Source organism: Anas platyrhynchos, chromosome Z (genome assembly GCF_047663525.1).
Source record: "Anas platyrhynchos isolate ZD024472 breed Pekin duck chromosome Z, IASCAAS_PekinDuck_T2T, whole genome shotgun sequence".
Classification (NCBI taxonomy): domain Eukaryota; kingdom Metazoa; phylum Chordata; class Aves; order Anseriformes; family Anatidae; genus Anas; species Anas platyrhynchos.
In genome coordinates this window covers 16,364,379-16,384,022 of record NC_092621.1, presented here as the reverse complement: position 1 = coordinate 16,384,022, position 19,644 = coordinate 16,364,379, and the positions used below count along the sequence as shown (strand labels likewise).

Genomic DNA, 19,644 nt, shown 5'->3' with positions numbered 1-19,644 from the left:
GTTGGTTTCACTACCTTTAGCAAGCTTTCTGTCATTTATTTAATTATTTGTTTATTTATATGTGTGTGTGTGACATTTGCTCAATTGAAGGAAGTTGTGGGCTTTAAGAAAGTACTTTAGTTGGTGACTACTGACCACCAGCACTTTTTACCAGCTTATGTAATCATGGCATGCAGCCAAGTGTCAGGTGTGTCCGTACAACCCTGTGCCCCCAGACATGAATTTATTGAAAGTTCTCTACCTCCTTAGAACATCTGGGTTTAAGCTTCTTTGTTTTGATGAGAAATGAATAATTTGCATTTCTGATTTGCATCTCATCAATCATCTGTAATTTTTGTCTACAGATTTTCCACATGACATATGATCTGGCCAGTGCTGTGGTGAGAATCTTTAATCTGATTGGAATGATGTTACTGCTTTGCCACTGGGATGGTTGTCTTCAGTTTTTAGTACCATTGCTCCAGGATTTCCCACCAGATTGCTGGGTGTCCCTAAACGGTATGGTTGTAAGTATTGTTCATTTTTCATTGTGCTTTCTAAACTTTATTTATCTAAACAGTTAACATTGGGCTTAAATGTAAAAATACATGCCTAATAATACACTGCTATGCAACTTATTCAAAGTTATTTTATTGGTTGGCTTGCTAATTGATGAAGGTTAGTTTTGTAGCCCTCATCACTGACAAAATCATACTGACTCCTTGTCAGTAAATGAAACAGAAAATATTTTCTGTTTTGAGGGCATTTAATTTCTTAATCTTCAATCCTCAAAAAAGTCACTAAAGAGATTTAGAAACACTCACTTCACCAGTGCTTTCAGCTTAGGTTCTAGTTTCATAATGCTCCAGAAAGTATATTATCTACTTTGTTTTCATCTAAAGTTGTTCTCAGTTTGTTTTGTAAATAACTTCTTGGTCATGTTATTAAACCCATTACCAAGTTGTTCCAAATGTAAACATGATTTTTTTTGCTGAGTAAAATAAAGGAAAATGCAGATTTAATTCTGTGGTTCAGTACTTTTGTGTGTGTGAACAGACAGTTGAAGACACGGAATTTGTCCATGAGAATTTATAAGGAAGGGTAATGATATTCTGCTTGTTTGACTTATGCCGTAAAGATCAGTAGCTATAAAGCATTAAATGTTTTATATTAAGTCAGATGAAGAATCAGGTAGATCTTTTTCATTGGAGGGATACTGAATAAGTTGTTGAAATGTGCCTGTAACAAACAGAAAAAGCCCCAAGCAACTGTCTCATTGACCTCCTGAAAACATGCATCTCTCCAGTTTCTACAACTATATAATACATAAAAAGACATCTTTACTGTAGATGGGCAACTTGCCTAGTGCCACATATTTCTATTGTAGAAACATAACAGTATTTATTCCTTTAGGAAAGTGATACTGCACATTACTGTGGGAGCTTGGTGACTAACATTGTCAATCATACAGACAAGCATTTGCAGTCATTGAATGACAATCTTTAATGATAAGCAGCATGTTTGCTGACACCTCATTGTGCAGCTTTTCTAAAAAAAAAAAAAAGGAAAAAAAAAGCGACATATCTTCAAAAATGGAATTGCTACAATAAAAGTAGGTCACCAGGATGCTGACTGGCACGTCTTTGCATTCTGCTGCATCCTGGGCTCTGCTTCATAACATCTTTCATTCAGTTTCAGAAAGGGTACATTTTCTACCAGCTTGCTAGAGATCTAGATAAAAATCATGCTAGAGAGTAAATGGAGTAAGCCTTGGATTATGGTCAATTGAAGTATTTACCTTTTAAAGGTACACTTGCAGGAACAGTTAGCTATTAAATTCTCTCTCTTATGTAAGAACTACATTTCACCTTAGAAAGCTGTGCACATGCTTAGGGAGATCTTTCTGCCTGCCCACACTGTTTTCTTACAGAAATAATATGGTCTCTTTACTGGCCATATATTCTTGGAAAGATTTTTTTGAAAATTGCACTTTTTTTTTTTTTTCCCTCCCCTCTGACAACTGAATCTTTTGCTGTTAATGAATACTGTGGTTCAATCTGAACTGGTGGTGATGGCCACGAAGAACCAATATTGTCAGGAAGAAGAGGTCTTTAGCTAACTCCATCTAATACATCTTTCTGTCAATACATTCTCTTTTACTTGAAGATTTTACTCAGAGATTTCAGCACAGTAGTTTGTAAGACAACTGTAAATGAATTTGGAGTTTGGTTCAAGTTTCTGAATCAAAGACTTCTGAAATCAACTGCTCAGAAATTGCCCATTATTCATTTGAGTAAGTGAAGTTTTGTGTGGACAGTTCCAGGAATTCACACTATTGCAACACTATATGTTCCTCAAAATAAGGCCAATTTTTAACAATGGCCTTCCTGTTGTTATGAAAAGAAAGTGTAAGCTAGTATCTTCCTTTAATTTTTCCAAATGTCATCCCACTTGCCCGCTTTCGTATCTTCACTGGCATTTCATTGCACTCTGTAATGTTTATTTACAGTTGGCCAGCAGGATCTTACGTTCTTCCACAATATTTATGTATTTGTCTCCAAAAATAAGAAAAACAGTAAATAAATAAAATAAAGGTGAACAGGTGCTCTTTTTTCCTCATCACTGTAAGTCATTTTCCAGTCAATCCACTCCAGAAAATGTAAGTTATTTCTGCAAGGCTCTATGGTTCTCCAATGTAGTTCCTAGATTTTTTTTTTTCGCTAGTACTGTGCGTTTCATGCCTAAACAAAGTCTTCTTTGAAGAAGTTTTACAAAGTTTCTTAATGATACTGCTTAATTTTACGTTGGCTCAGCATATTATCTGTGTTTCCTTGTGTTATTTATCCTCAGCTTTCTGATCTGCATTGCCTCAGACTAGTGTACTTCCATAATGACTCACAGACCAAACAGATTTATCATACCTCAGAGTCAGAGCCAGTAGTTCTTTAGAAAATTAGGAGTAAAACTTTCAACAGAGTCAATGGGAGGCACAAAACCAGAAAGCTGCAGAGAACCCCTCCTGTCAATCTGTAGAACCCCCAATTCTTCATTTCGTGTTTGCTTTTACCTGAAGAGAATTACAAAAAAAACCCTGTGTGAAAGTCCCAAATTATGAGCAGTTATGTCCAGGCCTTATATGGGACAGAGTTTCTAAGCAAGTAGAGATGACATTTTTGCCACTGATGCCATCTGGCCATTTGAACACGACATGCCTGCAATAAAGCATCCCTTGCAGTAAATGAGTTTTTGTTTTATTGAAAGTTTTGCATTTCCTATTACCTATGGCAAAATCTGAAAGGCACATTAGTCCTTGAGTAACAGTGTCTGAAGGTCCACAACCTCTGTTTACTTGACTATATTTGCAATCATCAGATGTATCGTTAGGACATATGGTCCTTTAAGCAAGGTATTTACATAAGATTGCCAGATTTTTCATGTATAAAGTTGCTTTAGTCAAATAAAAATCTGTCAGAGAAGTATAGAATTTAACTTGAAGGCTGAGTGTTTTAAAAGCTAAAAGTAACTGTAAAGTTTTTGGAAAGGGCTTGCTTTGCTGGCATTTCTCATGGCAGTCAGCCAGGTTTGCACAGCAAGAATGCTTCAGGTACTCTGGTTTCTTTGTTTTGTCATCTTCTTACTGTCCTTGCCGTTGAATTGCTTTAAACTCAGTTGTTGTCTTTTTAGATTTTAGATTTGGAGAAGAGGGTTTTTGCATTATATTAACTCTCCCTTGTGTTGTATCATTTGCTCAGGGAAAAGGAAAATCAGAAGTTAAACTTAAGATCCTTATCTCTGGTGGTATTACCATTGAAGTGAAAATAATTTGGAAATTTCTTCTGTAGAGTCTGTAGGTCCTTCCCATTGCAAAATGAATGGTTTAAATTAATGATTAATAGGGAAATTCATAAATGTAGGAAATGGCCATGAATTCTAATGCTCTGAGAATTATGCTAACATATATATATAATATATACATAAACAATATATATAATATATACATAAACAATAATATACAATATAAAATAATATATAAGACAATATATACAAAACCAACAAAAACAAAAATATATATATACAAAAACAGTTTAGTTTTTGTATACACACACATAGAACTAATTGTCAGCATTTCTTATTAATTAACACCATTTTCAATTATTCAGTTTTCAGTAATACTTCAGTAAGATCTGTTTTACTTAGTGGAGCACTTAGTGGAGGAGTGGATTGCAGTCACTTGATGAGTGACTGTATTCAGTATTCAGTTTTCTTTTTTTTTGATAATGTATCAGTTTACCACCTTCAACCCTGTGGTTAGCCATTAGACAGATAATTTTCTCATTATTTTTTGCTGCATTTAATCATTATGTGGAAATTATTATTTAGTGTTTCACAAATGTTTTGAGTAACTTTTTATTATGTGTCAAGATGTTGTGGAGCCATGTTCAAAGCACAGATTCCTCTTGACTTCATTTGCAGTGACAAGTAATAAATACATATATAAATCAAATCCCATGATCTTAAATTGGATGCCTAGTAAACATGGAACATATGGGAATCATCTGATTACTGGAGGCACTTAGGATCTCATGAGGTATAATACTACACTAATGTATTTTATAGTTATATATTTATGTATGTCTATTGATTTAGTTATAGCAAATGCTTCTAGGAACAGTTAAAACATTACTGTTCTGAGACTGATTAAAATATTAATGAAGCAGGAATTGCCCAATTCAGATAAATGCTCTATTTACAATATAATTTGGAAATATGGTAGTACTAATAGTAACATTATGTAACTGACATTCTTAGGACTAAGTTACCCATGTTTTGGGAATGTAAATTGGAATAATAATACTCTTCCAGGATGTGCCATTGTTCAGTACTCAGTCATTGCTCTCTCTTACACAGTCCTGACCCAGTTTTTGAGGTCAGCTCACTTCCCATTCAAGATGATGGGATAATGCAACTGCTTGTGTCCTGTACCAGTGGGTGAAACAGGTCATAAAATCCAGTGTTAGGCCTAAAAATATATTAGCTCAGGATATTAGTTAATGTGATCTGACTCTATCAGAAACTACAGAGGAAAATGTTGTAGACATGCAGTGCTAAATGACAAAGTATGCTTAATGTAGACTGAAGCCATGTGTTAACTGCAGTACCAAAGTTTTACACCAAGCTAGAAAGTACCAAAGAAATGGGGTAGCTGAGGACACTGTTGACTTAACTTTGTGTGCCATGATCAGTGAAGAGGAAAACAAATCACATTCTCATTTTTATAAAAATGGCTGAGGCTTTAGGAAGATAACTTAGGTTTTGGCATATGTTTTTTGTTTGTTTGTTTGTTTGTTTTTAATGTTCTCTAATAGATTAGGATGTCATCCATCTTTGCTGGCGTAGAACACCCATACTAAAGGAAATAATAATAACTTTTTGTTCTTACCTTCTTGCCTTAGTGTAATATCTATTATTACCAAAAGTACCAAAAGTCTTTAGTATTTTTGACAGTAGATTTATGATGTTCTTACATAAAAGAAATTTTCATGTGCCTCATATTTTTTTTAATATTTCTTTATTTCTATTTTGTTCATTGTCTTAGTTCCTGCTGACAGTAAATTGATTCTGAGTAGAAGGCAAGTTACTGTGGTCCAACCCAGCATCTGCACTATATTTCTATCATGGCTGCTGTTTCTTAACCCCAAAATTGTACTCATTTGTTCCACTACATCCTTACTTTTTTTTTTTTTTTAATCTTTTCATTCAAGTTATATTATCTCCATCTTTCAAATGCTGTTTGTTTGTAGCAGAAATGCACTGGTTTACAATTTCAAATTCTGTGATAGTGAAGCCTCACTGGTTCGCTAACTTAAAATTACTTATGACATTGATGGGTTCCCAGGTTATCATTTGGAGCTCATTGTGCTAATATCATGAGCTAATTGAAAAGTAGAACCTTCACATTTTGAAAATAAAGGCGCAAAATCATTTACACAGTGGCCTAAAGCTTCATAAAAATTTAATACTAATGCAAGCATGCATGTTATCCATGAATACTTGGATTGCAACTGAAACAAAACTGAAAGTAGTCCTTCAGAACAGGTTCCCCAAGCACCCTCCTCTTCCCCCCTTTCCCTCCCCCCCCATATCTTTGGAAATAGTTTAGCATTATGAATTCAAGTACTGTCATAAGCTCTTCTACTGGTCCTTATTGTCACTGAAATACTTTAAACTCAATGTTGAAGTATTGATGGTAGAGATAGTTATTTTAGTAGATACTGAAATTCAATGCTACAAAGCAAGGATCTAAATTCGGACCTATGTTTTTAAGTGCTAACAATGTGCTACTGATGTATTAATAGGTTCTAAAGAGGACAACTTCTGTAATGATTTAGTTGGCTACCTAATGTGCCTCTGTTTCATTCAGATAGAAAGCTGGTCTTTCTTATACAGGATAAGAATAATGAAACAGTTAGTTAAAAGAAGCATGCAAATTCAGATTGGTGAACCTAATAGATACCAACTTATTTCCACACAATTTCTTCATTATCATGTAAGCTAGTAGGAAGTTATCCAGATGTGGATTCAAGGAGGGATTTACCCCTTTATCATCAAGATTTAAGTCCCATGTTTTCCCCTATGACAATCAGCCCAACTCATGAGTGTTAATTCTGAAGTATATTGTAAAGGGATTTGTGATAAATTGTATATTAGGAAATATTTTATTGAAAACTTAATTTTGAACAAATACAAGAAATGACATGTAATATGGTTAATTCTATTGTTGCATTCGGTAGACATACTAAGGAAAAATAATAAACATCATAATGCATGCCTTAGCCATTTCGTTCTTCTTAAAAAAAAAACAACAAAACAAAACAACAACAACAATAAAACTAAAGCAGAAATGTAAGTTGGACCTGTCATATTTTAGAACCTTCTACCTGCCATGTGCCCCAGAATAAATATTCAGGAAGAATTATATGCACCTTGTAGTCAAATGCAGCTTCTGTGTTGTAAAAGAATGCACTCCCTTTGTTTCAGGATGGCTGGCTATTTTGTCGTGTCTGTATAAATTTGACAAAACGTGTTTATCTCCATGTGGTAGTATTCCAGGTTGAACAAACATATTATTGTGGAAAGGTTATTCTGAAGTAGCTCTTCATGGGTTGCTGGAATATCCAAACACTGAACAGTTGGAATATCTATGCCATAGAAGGTTTCCCAGAATAAATCCAGACGTAGATAAAACCAGATGAATCCCATTTATATACATCTGCTCTTCAGCATTTTTTCCATGTAAATCTATGTTAATATGCACTTCTTGATCTGTGTGTTTTAAGATTGTGTAAAGATAATTGGCTTTGCGCAAGCTGCATATTACTGCCAAGAGGTCATTTCAGATGTATTACAATCAGGTTTTCTCAAGAGTACTAATTTTGCTACTTCTAAGTGAGCGTTTTTGCCATATCAATTTTAAACTTCCTGTACATGACTATTCAGCACTTGACTCATTCTGATAACAAAAGTACATCTGGACAGAAGTCCCCACTGAGATGCAATTAGACAGAAATAAAAATTGGCCACCTGAACTTGTGGCATTTAGAATGCCTACATTTTGCCTTATTTAGAAAAGTCGAACTGTTCTAAAGTTCTAGCTCATGTAATTCTGAACTTTCATGCATCACTTTCATACTTCAGACACTTGAGATTTTGACACTTGTCCACATAACACTTTTTATAATTTTTGTAATTTAGAGTGTTTTTTTTTCTTTTTTTTTTTTTTTTTTTCTCTTGTGTAGGAGGAACACCAATCTTAGTATTAAAATATTGCTGAGTATCTGTTTTAAGGAACAACTATAAAACAGCCAGAAAATATTATTGAAATTACCTTGGTATCTTCTTTCTCTCTGTTTTGAATGGCTGGATTTTATTTTAAAAGCTTATGACCATCTCATGTGTGTAGTATTGGAGTAGAGAGAGATGGATACTGTCAGGTCTACTTCATTATCACAATTTTACCTAAGTTTTGCAATACTGCTAATACAGTACTGTCAGATAAATGCTTTGAAGCAATTGTGTAGTTGCTTTGTAAACATCAGTCTTTGGTAAACATCAAGCTAAGATATTCTTTGTCATTTGAATGAGGCAAGAAAATTGTTTCCATGTTCTTCACAGATGATTCATGTACCTTTTCCGGTTCAACTCATGTGTCATTTGAATCAAAGATGCCTTAATCTGTAGTAAAAAAAGAGAATGTAATTTTTGCATTGGATTTCTGTAAAATATTTTTGTAATTTTTCACTATTTTTGAGCAAAAACACGTTACGGTGTATTATTTCATCTTTTGTATTTGGAGGAGGAAGAAGTTAGCTTGTGTTTGAGGGTACCTAGCACTTTGAGAGTAGTGTATATTATCAAAAAAGTATTATCTAGGATGATATAGGCAGAAAGAACTTTGCATGATACTTTTTCAACAGCTTTCTGTTTGGAAGTGTTATTTCTGAGCAGAGTCTATTCAGACTAGTAGTTCAGTTTTTCAGAAAGTGGCTGAGTAGTGACCAGGAGTAAAGACCAATTTTTTATCATCCTTGGCAGTAATCCCCAATATCTCTCTGCTTATCCCTAATAGTAAAAATAGGTAAGTTAGATAGTAAAAATAGGAAAGTTGTGCCAAATTTAAACTCCATTAAATGTTGACAGAGTAATATATATGGGAGTCTGTGGTATAATTTGAACAGCCTTTTCCACATGTTCAGAAATAAATTTTATAGTGTATGATGGAAATCTTCAGTGGGAATGAAATATGAGTTTAATTCAGATTCGTGAAAAGAGAAGATCACACTGGAATGGTTCACTCATGGACAATAAGCACAAATGCTAGATTTTCACTAAGTAAGAATGGATTTGGCTCAAGAATTTTTGGACCTATTTAAACATCTCTTTGTAAGTTGTCATAACCCATAAAATTCACCTGCTGGCTTTCTGTCCCTCTGTATATTAACCACAGATACAGCACAGAATATGTTAAACGTGCTTTTAGTTGTTTTTCTCTGATATTGATTACTGTGGTTTTACCACTGCAATAATACCTTCCTGCTGCTGCATATTCTTTCACATCTAACTGAAGTAGTGAAAGACTTATTCTGACAGGCCTGAGTTTATGAATATGCGTGGATGATGTCCCCTTAGGCTTTTATAATCACTATCTTCTCAAACCAGCTGTTTATAGATATGATAACATATAAATGATGATGAGGAATTGCATCCTGGAAATTGCATCTGTTTTCAGATATAGCAGTGTAACTGCTCATAACTGACTACATTTTGTAGATCAATAAAATAAACTAACCCTAAATCACATTAGTTGAATGGAGAAGGAAAAAAAAAAATGGGAAGGAGAAAGAGAATGAGACAGTTTTAATAGAAATTAAATAACTGAAGCAGAAGTGTTTGTTTATTTATTTATTTATTTTTAAACTATGACCCAGCACACCAATCTCAACATGATTTGAGGAAATACAAAATTGTTATGTACTTGATGTATACAAAGTTGATGTGAATAAAAGTTGAAGGATTTCTCTGGTGTATCAAAGCTTGTTGTTTTCTTACATTTAAAATTCCTCTAATGTAATTCCTTCCGTAGACTGGTTTTGTTCCTTAATTCTAAAGGTTGGATCTGAAAAACACAATTATACATATATAAAGAATTGTGTTCTTTGCATCTGGGTGTTTCCAGCTGGTGTTTATATTATATTTCTAAGGAAGACTTGCATGTTAGCTTCAAGAAATTCACAAAAGGGCTGTGCTGAAACTCAAAAGTAGTCAGGTTTTCTTCCAGCACTGCAATCACTAATGCACCTATTAGTTACTTTAATAACAAAGAACAGAACTAAAACTTGTCCTCTTAAAAATAAATAGAAAGGAACTTCAAGTGTGAAGTACAGAAGAAGAAAAAAAAATGTTATATGAAATTATATTCAATTTAATTCAATTTTAAAACTAATTTCAGTGAAATAAGAACTTTAATCTTTGTAAGATTTTGGTTGGAATTATGCAACTGTTTCTGTATGAAGGTAAGCTAAAACTTGTCTGTATCTATGCACTTGGAGCATGCAGAACATGCTGCAGTAGAAATAAATTATTACTTATCTCAATTAATACCTTCTGCCATACATAATGTTTTTCTTTTTCTGAGGTATGTGGCTGCCTAGATTTATTAACACAAATATTAAAACCAAATGTTGACACATTATTGGGGTCAAGGCAAACTGAACTGAATTTCTCTTAAGTGAATTGTTTGATTATTTTGTTTCAATCAAATAAGAGTAATAAAGACTTCATTTGATCATACATAAATGTACAATAGATATGTAGACTGTGATCAGATTTTTCAGATAAAGATTTTTTTCAGATTTAGCAGGTGTCCAGCAAATATGAAGCTTCCATTAAGAAATGTTTCCAATCAAGTGTTTAAGTTATTTCCAATTTAACATCCTTCTCAGCCTTTTTAGGCAGTGCAAATGCCATGTCTTCAAGATGTGAATGCTATGGTCCGAGTGAAGTATGAGTATGGAACTCATATTGTGTGCTGTGTGCTGTGTAATGCTATAATACCTATAATGGAGCAATTTTTAAGTTTGTGTTTTGAGCATTCTTGTGTTCTGATTAGGTGCCTTTATTGTCTTGCTCCTGTATGTGGTTTATTATACCGTCTGATTATAATATGCTTACCTTAAAGCCACTGTGCTAGGACTGAATTCACCTAGACAAATTTCCAGCCACACCCACAGAGCCCAACCGACATCTCTTAGCCACTACCCATACTGGCAAACTTGATTCCTAATCCAAATGTCAGATTCAATTTTAAGAGCAAAAACAAAGTTTATAAAATAAAATCATAGCTTGAGAGAGAAGAGTGTTTTGAGGAATTTTAGTTTCTTCACTGGGTAGGAGCAAGAATAGATGTGGGACATCTCCTTCCATGAAAACAAAGGCACACTCAACAGGGGAGCTCAGGGAGCTAATGGAAGTGGTTTTAGCTGAATAGGTTTCTGATACAGATGGCTGAGAGAGAAAAAATCTCCCCTGGAGGTGATAAACAGCACCTGAATTAACTTACTACTCTAAATCACCATCTGTAGGAGTCTAATTTTTATTTTTTTTTTTCTGTTTAGGTAGCTTAGGCAGATTCAACAGCTGACTTAGTCATTGATGTTAAGTAACTGAAATCAGGTGATAAATTTTATTATGCGTTCTTCTGTTACTGTTCATTCTCTCTAGCAAGAGTCAGGACAAATTGGGCCACAGGTCACTGTAGATACTTGCATATAAATAACAGTCAATGAGATGCACCATTACTAAGCCTGTTCATCGTCCATTGCTCAGGATCATGGTGTTCTTCCTGTTCTTCTCTCCCTCAAACATCAATCACAACCTCTCATGACTGACCTCTTCCCAGGGTTTCTCTTTTGGGCTGGGTCACCTGCTTCATTGTTACCCATCTGAGTCAGAGCATTTTCATCCCCAGAGCAGATGCCTGCGGAAGATCAAACCAAAGCAAGCAACAGAGCAGAGAGTTTCCATTAGCATCTTACCACTTTTCAGAAATTTGCAGCTAAGAGACTCCTGGAGCCAGAGCTGGTATTTAACAAGCATCAATGTGTATTTCTTCTGATCTGATCGAGTGCTTCACTGTTAGGTTGGAAGTGGGGCGCAGGGGCACAGTGTCATCATATTGTGACTTTGCTATACTGTAGTGGTTTCAGAGCCTGCCTCACTGCCCACAGTTTGGAGTCCCTCCTGCTGTGCCCTGCACTGGCATTGAGTTTACCAGAGAGTGTCCCAAAGTGCTTGCATGGGCATGGGCTGCCAGCTCTATGGAGACACAGTAGTCACACTCCCTTCCCAGGGCATGATTTCTCATGTCTTAAAGTAAGCTGAGAGACAGCTATAGAGCTATACCTTGAAACAGAAAAAGGAAGCTACCCAGACATTAGACAAAATTAAAGGAAATACAGCTTTCTGCAGAATTTAATTCACTGTACTGGGTATTCAAACTCAAACGTTTATGAGTTTCAGTGAGTTTCAGTGAGCTTCAGTGTTGTGACAGGGAAGGCAAAAGGCAATGAACGTCACTTTTGCCTACTTATTAAGGCTCCCAGTGGATTTCAACTCATGATATCAGAAAACAGACAAAATCTGTTTTTAGAGGCATGACTGGGGCATGGAAACTCAGCACATCTTAGGATAATGCTATGAGGTCACTTGGGTGCTCTGTAAGTCCTTCAAGTGCTGTGGAAGAGCTTTAAAAGACAAGAGGAATGTTCCCCTTCCTTCTCCCTCAAAGCATGAATACTTGGTACCCTAAAGTTAGGATTTTTTTTTTTTTTTTTTTTTTTTTTTATGACTCAAGTTAACCTCCCTCTTGTAGAGGAAATAAATTAATTTTTAGTGAGTCACTAAATCTTTTTCTTTTTTTTTTTTTTAATTTAAATCAACAGATCAATAGACATCATTTTGTGTGTTGGTTATAGGCTGCTAAATAATTTTTTCTTCAAGTTATTTTATTACCTTAATAACCTTGCAAACACGAGTAAGCACCTGCAGTTTTAGGGTATTTGAATTTAAGAACAGATCATCAGTGAAACTCATCAGAGTTCTCAGAAAAAGAAAAGCATCTGACCTAGATCCTCCATGTTTACTTTGACACCAAGGTTTGTTCTTTTCATAAAGACAGAGTAAGATATCAGCTGCAAAACTCCTTTGCTTCCTGATTTCGCTCTCTAACAAAATAATGAAAAGCTATTTGTTGGAGATTGTATTTGTTGTAGGACTGTGATTTACCAAACACACAGACCAGCCCCTCGAGGGATCAGATATTTAATAACTTAATTTCCTGAAGGTTACATCTGGTTAATTTAAAGTCTCAAAGGTATCAGATTAGGAAATAAATTGAAAACTGACAGGAAAAGTGCTGTTTTCAACACCCGCTAAGTATAGAAAAATGCCTAAAAACACTGCATTTCTACCCTAAAAACTATGTTACTTAAAGAGAAAAGAATTTATGATAAAAGCTATAGACTAAGGAGAAAAATATTCGAATTCCACCATATGGAACTGAATTCCTTGCAATGGAAAGACTATTCTTCAAAGCACTGGAACTCCTGAATCCTAGTACCAACTCCTATGCTGAATCTGAGAATGAAATAAGCATTGATTCACCTTGGTTAATTTTTCAGCAGATTAAAACATTCAGGCCACATGTAGACACATTTGCCTTTCTGAGTAGTATTAGTATTTTATATATTAGTATTTTTCATTCTACTGTAACCTGTCATTTATATATATATGTATAAATATATATATATAATTTTTCTAAGATCACATTCCTTTAATACTTACAAAGGGAAAATATTTTGCAAGAGCATGCATGTATATAGAACAAGAATGAAAGTATTTCTAATGAAAACCAGACAGTATTTTGATATGTTAGTGAGAAAGCATTTTAACATTATGATTTTATGCATGTCTGTCTATCTCCCTTTTAATTTATACATGTATATCAAGATTTCCTATCCTTTCCTAAGAATAGCTTTGTCTGCTACTTACAAAGTTAGTTGTTTTTCTTTTTTTTTTCCACTGTTTTCACACAGCTTCAAAACCTCTGATTCAAAAAGAATGGTAATAGCACTCAGAATGCTAAATATCCACTGCCAAAAAACATTTTATTTTCATTTGTCATTTTATTTGGGATCGGATGCTTCACAGAATTTGCTGTCTAGTCTGAGTTGTTCACAGAATGCAGACATGCAGTTCCTTCTGCAGAGTTCCCTTTTCTGAATTAGTTGCAAATCCTGTCTATGACAATGGTGATTCTACTTAACAGTTTTTTAGTAAAGCAATATACTGTGGAGTCACAAGTCAGGTTTGTATCACTTCACTCCTTCAGCTGTCTCCCAGAAAGGCGCTATATTAAGCTTACATTATCATCTGTCTGTTCTTGACTATCAGATAGCTACTGTGGAGAATCCAAAGCTTTTCTTGGTGGTTGCATTGTAAAAGCATTTCATAAATCATTTGATTCAGTGCTCGAGGCTTGTTAAGTAAACATTGCATCATATCCATCTTTCACCATTTGAAAAAAGCAGAAAAAGAGATATGATGTCTTTACCACACTCTGAATTTTTAAGTCTCCTCAGCAGTTTTATTTCATTCATTTCAGTTTGTCATTGGAAAAGGTTTTTTGTAGGATTTATATATTTTCTCATTATTGTTTTGACCTTTCTTTTTCTTCTTTTCTTATAGTAAAGAGAAGCCGTGTTTGCTCATTTAAATCATTTCTAATAGAAACCTGTACATGTACTTATTTGTTGTAGTCACTTACAGTGACTACATAATACTTACTGTGTATTTACTGTAATTGCAACATATTGTCCCCTTGGTGGACACTGTGTATCTGTTTCAGTCAGTCCCTTGCTTAAAGTAATGATGCATAGTTTATTTCAGGATCAAAAAATAGTGTGACTTCATGAAACTTTGAATGTGCTGTGAGAGAGCAGAACAAAAGCCAAAGCTCATTGTCAGATTATTGGATTATTAAAAAAAAAAAAAGAATTTGTAAAAGATTTTGGGCTGTTTTAGATAATAACATTAATTCAAAGGAAGAAAGAGGAAATGCTTTCTATTGGTAGTAATTGCTACTAAAATTCACAGAATCACAGAATCATTAAAGTTGGAAAAGACCTTCAAGATCATCTGGTCCAACCATCCCTCTACCACCAATATCACCCAGTAAACCATGTCCCTAAGCACTATGTCCAACGTTTCCTCGAACACCCCCAGGGACGGTGACTCCACCACCTCCCTGGGCAACCCGTCCCAGTGTCTGACTACTCTTTCTGAGATTGAAGTATCTCCAAGTGTCCAACCTGAACTGCCCTTGGTGCAACTTGAGGCCATTCCCTCTAGTCCTATCACTAGTTACCTGTGAGAAGAGGCTGACCACCAGCTCCCCACACCTTCCTATCAGTTGGTGTAGAGAGCAATAAGGTCTCCCCTGAACCTCCTCTTCTCCAGACTAAACAACCCCAGTTCCCTCAGCCTCTCTTCACAGGACTTATGTTCTGGGCCCTGCACCAGCTTCTTAGCCCTTCTCTTATCCTCCAGGGCCTTGATGTCCTTCTTGTACTGAGGGGCCCAAAACTGAACACCCTACTCGAGGTACGACTTCACCAGAGCAGAGTACAGGGGGACAGTCACCTCCCTGGGACAATCACATCCCTGATCCTGCTGGCTACACTATTCCTAATGCAAGCCAGGATGCCGTTGGCCTTTTTAGCCACCTGGGCACTCTGCTGGCTCATGTTCAGGAGAGCATCAATCAGCATCTCCAGAGCCTTTTCCTCTGTGCAGCTTTCAAGCAACTCTCCCCCAGGCCTGTAGTGCTGCATCAGGTTGTTGTGGCTGAAGTGCAGGACATGGTACTCAGCCATGTTAAACCCCATCCCATTGGCCTCTGACACTACCTGAAATTATGCCACCTAAAAAGTTTGAAAACAAATGTATACAAAACCAGCCACAACCAATAGGAAATGTCTAGAGCATCCAGATGTCTACCTTGCAGAAGCTGTTCATGTTCTGCATGAGTACTTAAAGAAGCTGAAACATAAACTTTTCAAAAAATCCAAGACTCTGCCCTGCATTCTGTATTCTGTTTCCATGTGGAACAGCCACGGGTGGGGTAGCAGCTACATTCTGGGAAATTCTTTCACTTGTATTTGTCTGAGTTTATCTCTGATTCGTTGGCATGGGAGCTCTATGAATACTGGTAGATACATACCCAGGTCTGTTTTCTCTCCTGACAACTGTACTTCTAAGTAACCAAGACAAGATGGCCACAAGATGGCTGTGTGGAAGAGTATTAATTGACTGCAGCCAAAACCACCAGCTTCTGAAAAATTACAAGTACACCTAGTCAGATTCCATGGTGGGAGAATGTTTCATAGCACTATTACCTTTTCATGTGGGAAAAACTGGCATAGTCTTTTAACATTTTATTCTGAACTTTGTAAAATCTTAGGTACAGATTCTTTAAAAATTCTTACTAAAATAACTTGAATGATATATTTGGAATGAGAGATTATTTAAAATTGAATTAATAAATTTAGAACTTTCTTCAGTCTTTTGGGTTCAGTTAGGATATCATAGTGACCAGATAAAAGGATGAATCAGAGTGGGATGAAAAACATGCAAAAGAGTAGAAAAAAAATATTTTTAAGGTTTAATTTTTTGACTTAATGCGTATACAGCTGTAAAAATTTATGATTGTATCTCTGATCAGATGCAGATTCTCAGTGCTAGAGCAGCACTGAGCAATATACACAGCAGCACTGAGCCTGCCCTATGAGCTTTTAAACAGATACATGTCTTATGTGAACCATCCTTTTGGATGCAACTGGCCTACGCATATAATAACTCAAATATATGTGCAAGACCCAGGTGCGTGCTTAAGAAAAATTTTTACACTTCTGTTGCTTTTAATAAATTGCTATGCTGATGCCACAAAGAAAATAATGAATCCTTACCACAAAAAGGTAATCACAGGGGGATATTCTTGCAGCTTTTTTAATGGAGAAGGTATTAGCAGATAAAAACTCAACCATTTATTTCGCGTCAAGAAAAATAATCAAAAGAAAAACAAAGATTGGTTACGCTGCTGTGTTTTTGTTTGATGGCTAGTTCCAAAGACATAGCACCAAAACACGAATAAGCTGTAATGACAGTAGTCACATAACAACTTTGAACAAAGTAAATATATAATATTTAGTCATTGCTCCTCCAGTAAAACCTATTTTCCTGTGAAATGCAGTACCAAACACTTTTTTTTTCTTTTTTTTTTTTCTGCCCATATTGGTCTTGAATCTATGTGCTGAGTCATTTGCACCATCTGTTATCTGTGCACGTATCAGCAGAGAGAAATGCTGAGAAGATTCTGAAGACATCTGTTTATTCCACTGAGCTTACCAATTCATTTTTTTTTCTTTATATCATATGTACAAACTTCCTAATGTAAACTCATTTTCCTGGCACTTCTTAAGATTTTTAGAATAACAGCAAAATTTTTAGTCTTTCAAATCTACCACCTTGCCTTTGTTTACTAGCTTTAGGAATCAACATGAGAGTCTTAGCAGTAACAGCTGTGATAAGTGTATGTTTTGCGTGGCAGTACATTCACCACTACACAAGTTTTGAAAAAATAAGCATTACAAAGCTTTTCCACTGGACACCTGGGTTATTTGTTGTGGTATTCAAACAGCATTTTTGAAAACTGAAATGGTGAGATAGTATTTTGCTGTGATTTGATATCTGAGATTTTAACCACACTATCATTCTAAGGTACTGTTGAAGCCAGATGCAGTGAATTAGACTGATGGACAACTATGAATGCTATGTATTCATACTAAAATGTATAGATGGATATATTTAATCAATTTTATTTAAGGACCCAATTCTAGTGTGATGTCTGAGTTACAGGCATATAACTTAGTTGACACAGGTAAATTACTGCCAATGGACATAGCTTATATTCTGAAATATGAGAGCAGATCCAGAATTTGAAGATGTGTGGATGACAAAGAGCATGAGAAACTTTAGAGGTCAGTAAGGCTTTTTTGGAAAGTTCACTGTAACAGTTTTTGGCCACTAAATTTAGATGACACAGGATTTAGTAAGAAACACTTGTCCATTTCTCTAGTTGTGTTTGACATACTAATTAAAAGTGTCATAAACATGCAGATATAGCCTTTTCTTAGGATGTCTTTTTGATTAGTTGAACTATGTTTTAAATAATTATTAGATTTTACGAGTCTTTAAAAGGCTTGAAGAAATAAAAGTTAGCGGGTAAATATAAGAAGTAAGTCATGGTAAATTTATGTGAGATACAAGTACAGGTAAATCAAATTCCCCTCGGAAAAGATTGTAATTTTTATAGGAACTTTGTCAAGCGTCTCCTCAAGATTTTAGGGTGGTGTTTCCTTGAGGTCATGCTATCAAGAATGTTTCATACTTCAACCTTTGAAGCCCTATTGTGAATTTTACATTTGATTTATGCAATTGATTTCTGTTACAATGTTAAAACCAAAGGGTTTATGTACTGTCTAGCTTCCTGCACTGCTCCCAAATAGACCTGGTATTGCTTGGGAGAGTGTTTATGTGGACAGCTCCATGACAGAGCATTTCTAAAGTTTCAGAGCTTTGAAACACTTTCTAATATTTTATAATTTACTAGTATAGACACAGTCTGTGTATTTCCTGTTAAGATTTATATCTGTCTTTGCTCCTTCAGAAATCACTTGCCTTCAGGAGAACCCAAAGTGAATGGTGGCCATGAATGAGTGTCTATTACTGTCTACAAGGCGAGCTCTTTGGGTTATGGGCATGTTACTTCCCCGTTCCTACTGTGGCTTTCAGGGGGACAATTAGAATTCTAAGTCCAAGATCACTGTAGGAATCATTTCACTTAATGCCTAAGTCAATCTTTGCTACACAATTATAAAGCACCCCCCTGCAAACTGAGACACACACAGTTTCTGTGATACATACGGTATCTGTGATGTGAAAGGAGAAGGGAACTGAGACAAAAATTTGGAAACAACACTGTCTGTGCAATAGTCTATTTGCTATGAGATTTCTAAACCAATTTATATCTCAATATATAGCTGAGGTAAGATAAGCTGTGCCTAAGGGAATGGCTACAATGTGGGCATGGAATTGATTTGTCTGATGACAATAAAATCTTCTCATGAAAATCTCCATAGTTTCCAGTAAAATAGAAAGCCGTTTTTTAATACACTGAGTAAAATAATTTGCCTTTTATTTTTAGAAATCTTAGAAGATGCCACATGACCTTTCTTACAAGCTGAAAAGTTAATATTATAGAAAGATATCCATAGAAGATTTGAAATTATGAGACAAAGGTGCAGAAAGAGGCTTGGAAACAGATCTTTAAAATCAGGAGTTCTCAGGGATGAATATATATTTTAGGATACCTGCTAAGTTAATGTATATACCTACAAAAATTGCAAATGATCAGTTATCATGGTTTCCACAATTGTGAAGATTTCCCAATGTTATCAAGCTAGATTACGTAATCAATCCTTGGATAAACAGCTTTGGCATATTTCACAATTATAATTTTTAATAGTTTTTCCAAATTAATGTTATTTCATTTAAAATATTTTAAACCGATTACTGCTAATCTGGAACCAGTGATCAGCCCATTGTCAACTAAGAAATTAAATACCCTTTTTTACTGATTGGTTGAAAATATTTTTTTTCCCTAATCTATACATTGAAAACAAAATATTACCATTTAGGGAAACATTTAATTAGGGAAACATTTAATAAAAAGCTGAATTTGTAAACACTGGTCTATTTTGTAGTATAGCTTTTTATTAACTCAGAGATATTATCTGTGAATGTAAAAATTACCTTATTATCTAAGTGCAAAAATGTTTCTTACTAAAATGCATGCAAGCTAGTAGCAGAGAAGTGGTCACTATGATTTAGTTTTGTACAGCAAAGAGCAGGAAGCCTGATTCAGGTGGTGGAAAATTCCAACCTTAGACATTGAAACAGTTGTTCCTGCCAAACCCCGAGGTTATACAACAC

At 35.1% G+C, this 19,644-nt stretch overlaps 1 protein-coding gene across 1 annotated transcript in view; it reads left to right on the top strand.

The window, feature by feature from the left end:
- Positions 1–19,644, top strand: part of HCN1 (hyperpolarization activated cyclic nucleotide gated potassium channel 1) — a 205,831-nt gene that overhangs the window by 111,170 nt on the left and 75,017 nt on the right. The window contains exon 3 of the mRNA XM_027446808.3: positions 345–506. Within this exon, the coding sequence (XP_027302609.3) occupies positions 345–506 (162 nt within the window). The remainder of the gene's footprint in view (positions 1–344; positions 507–19,644) is intronic.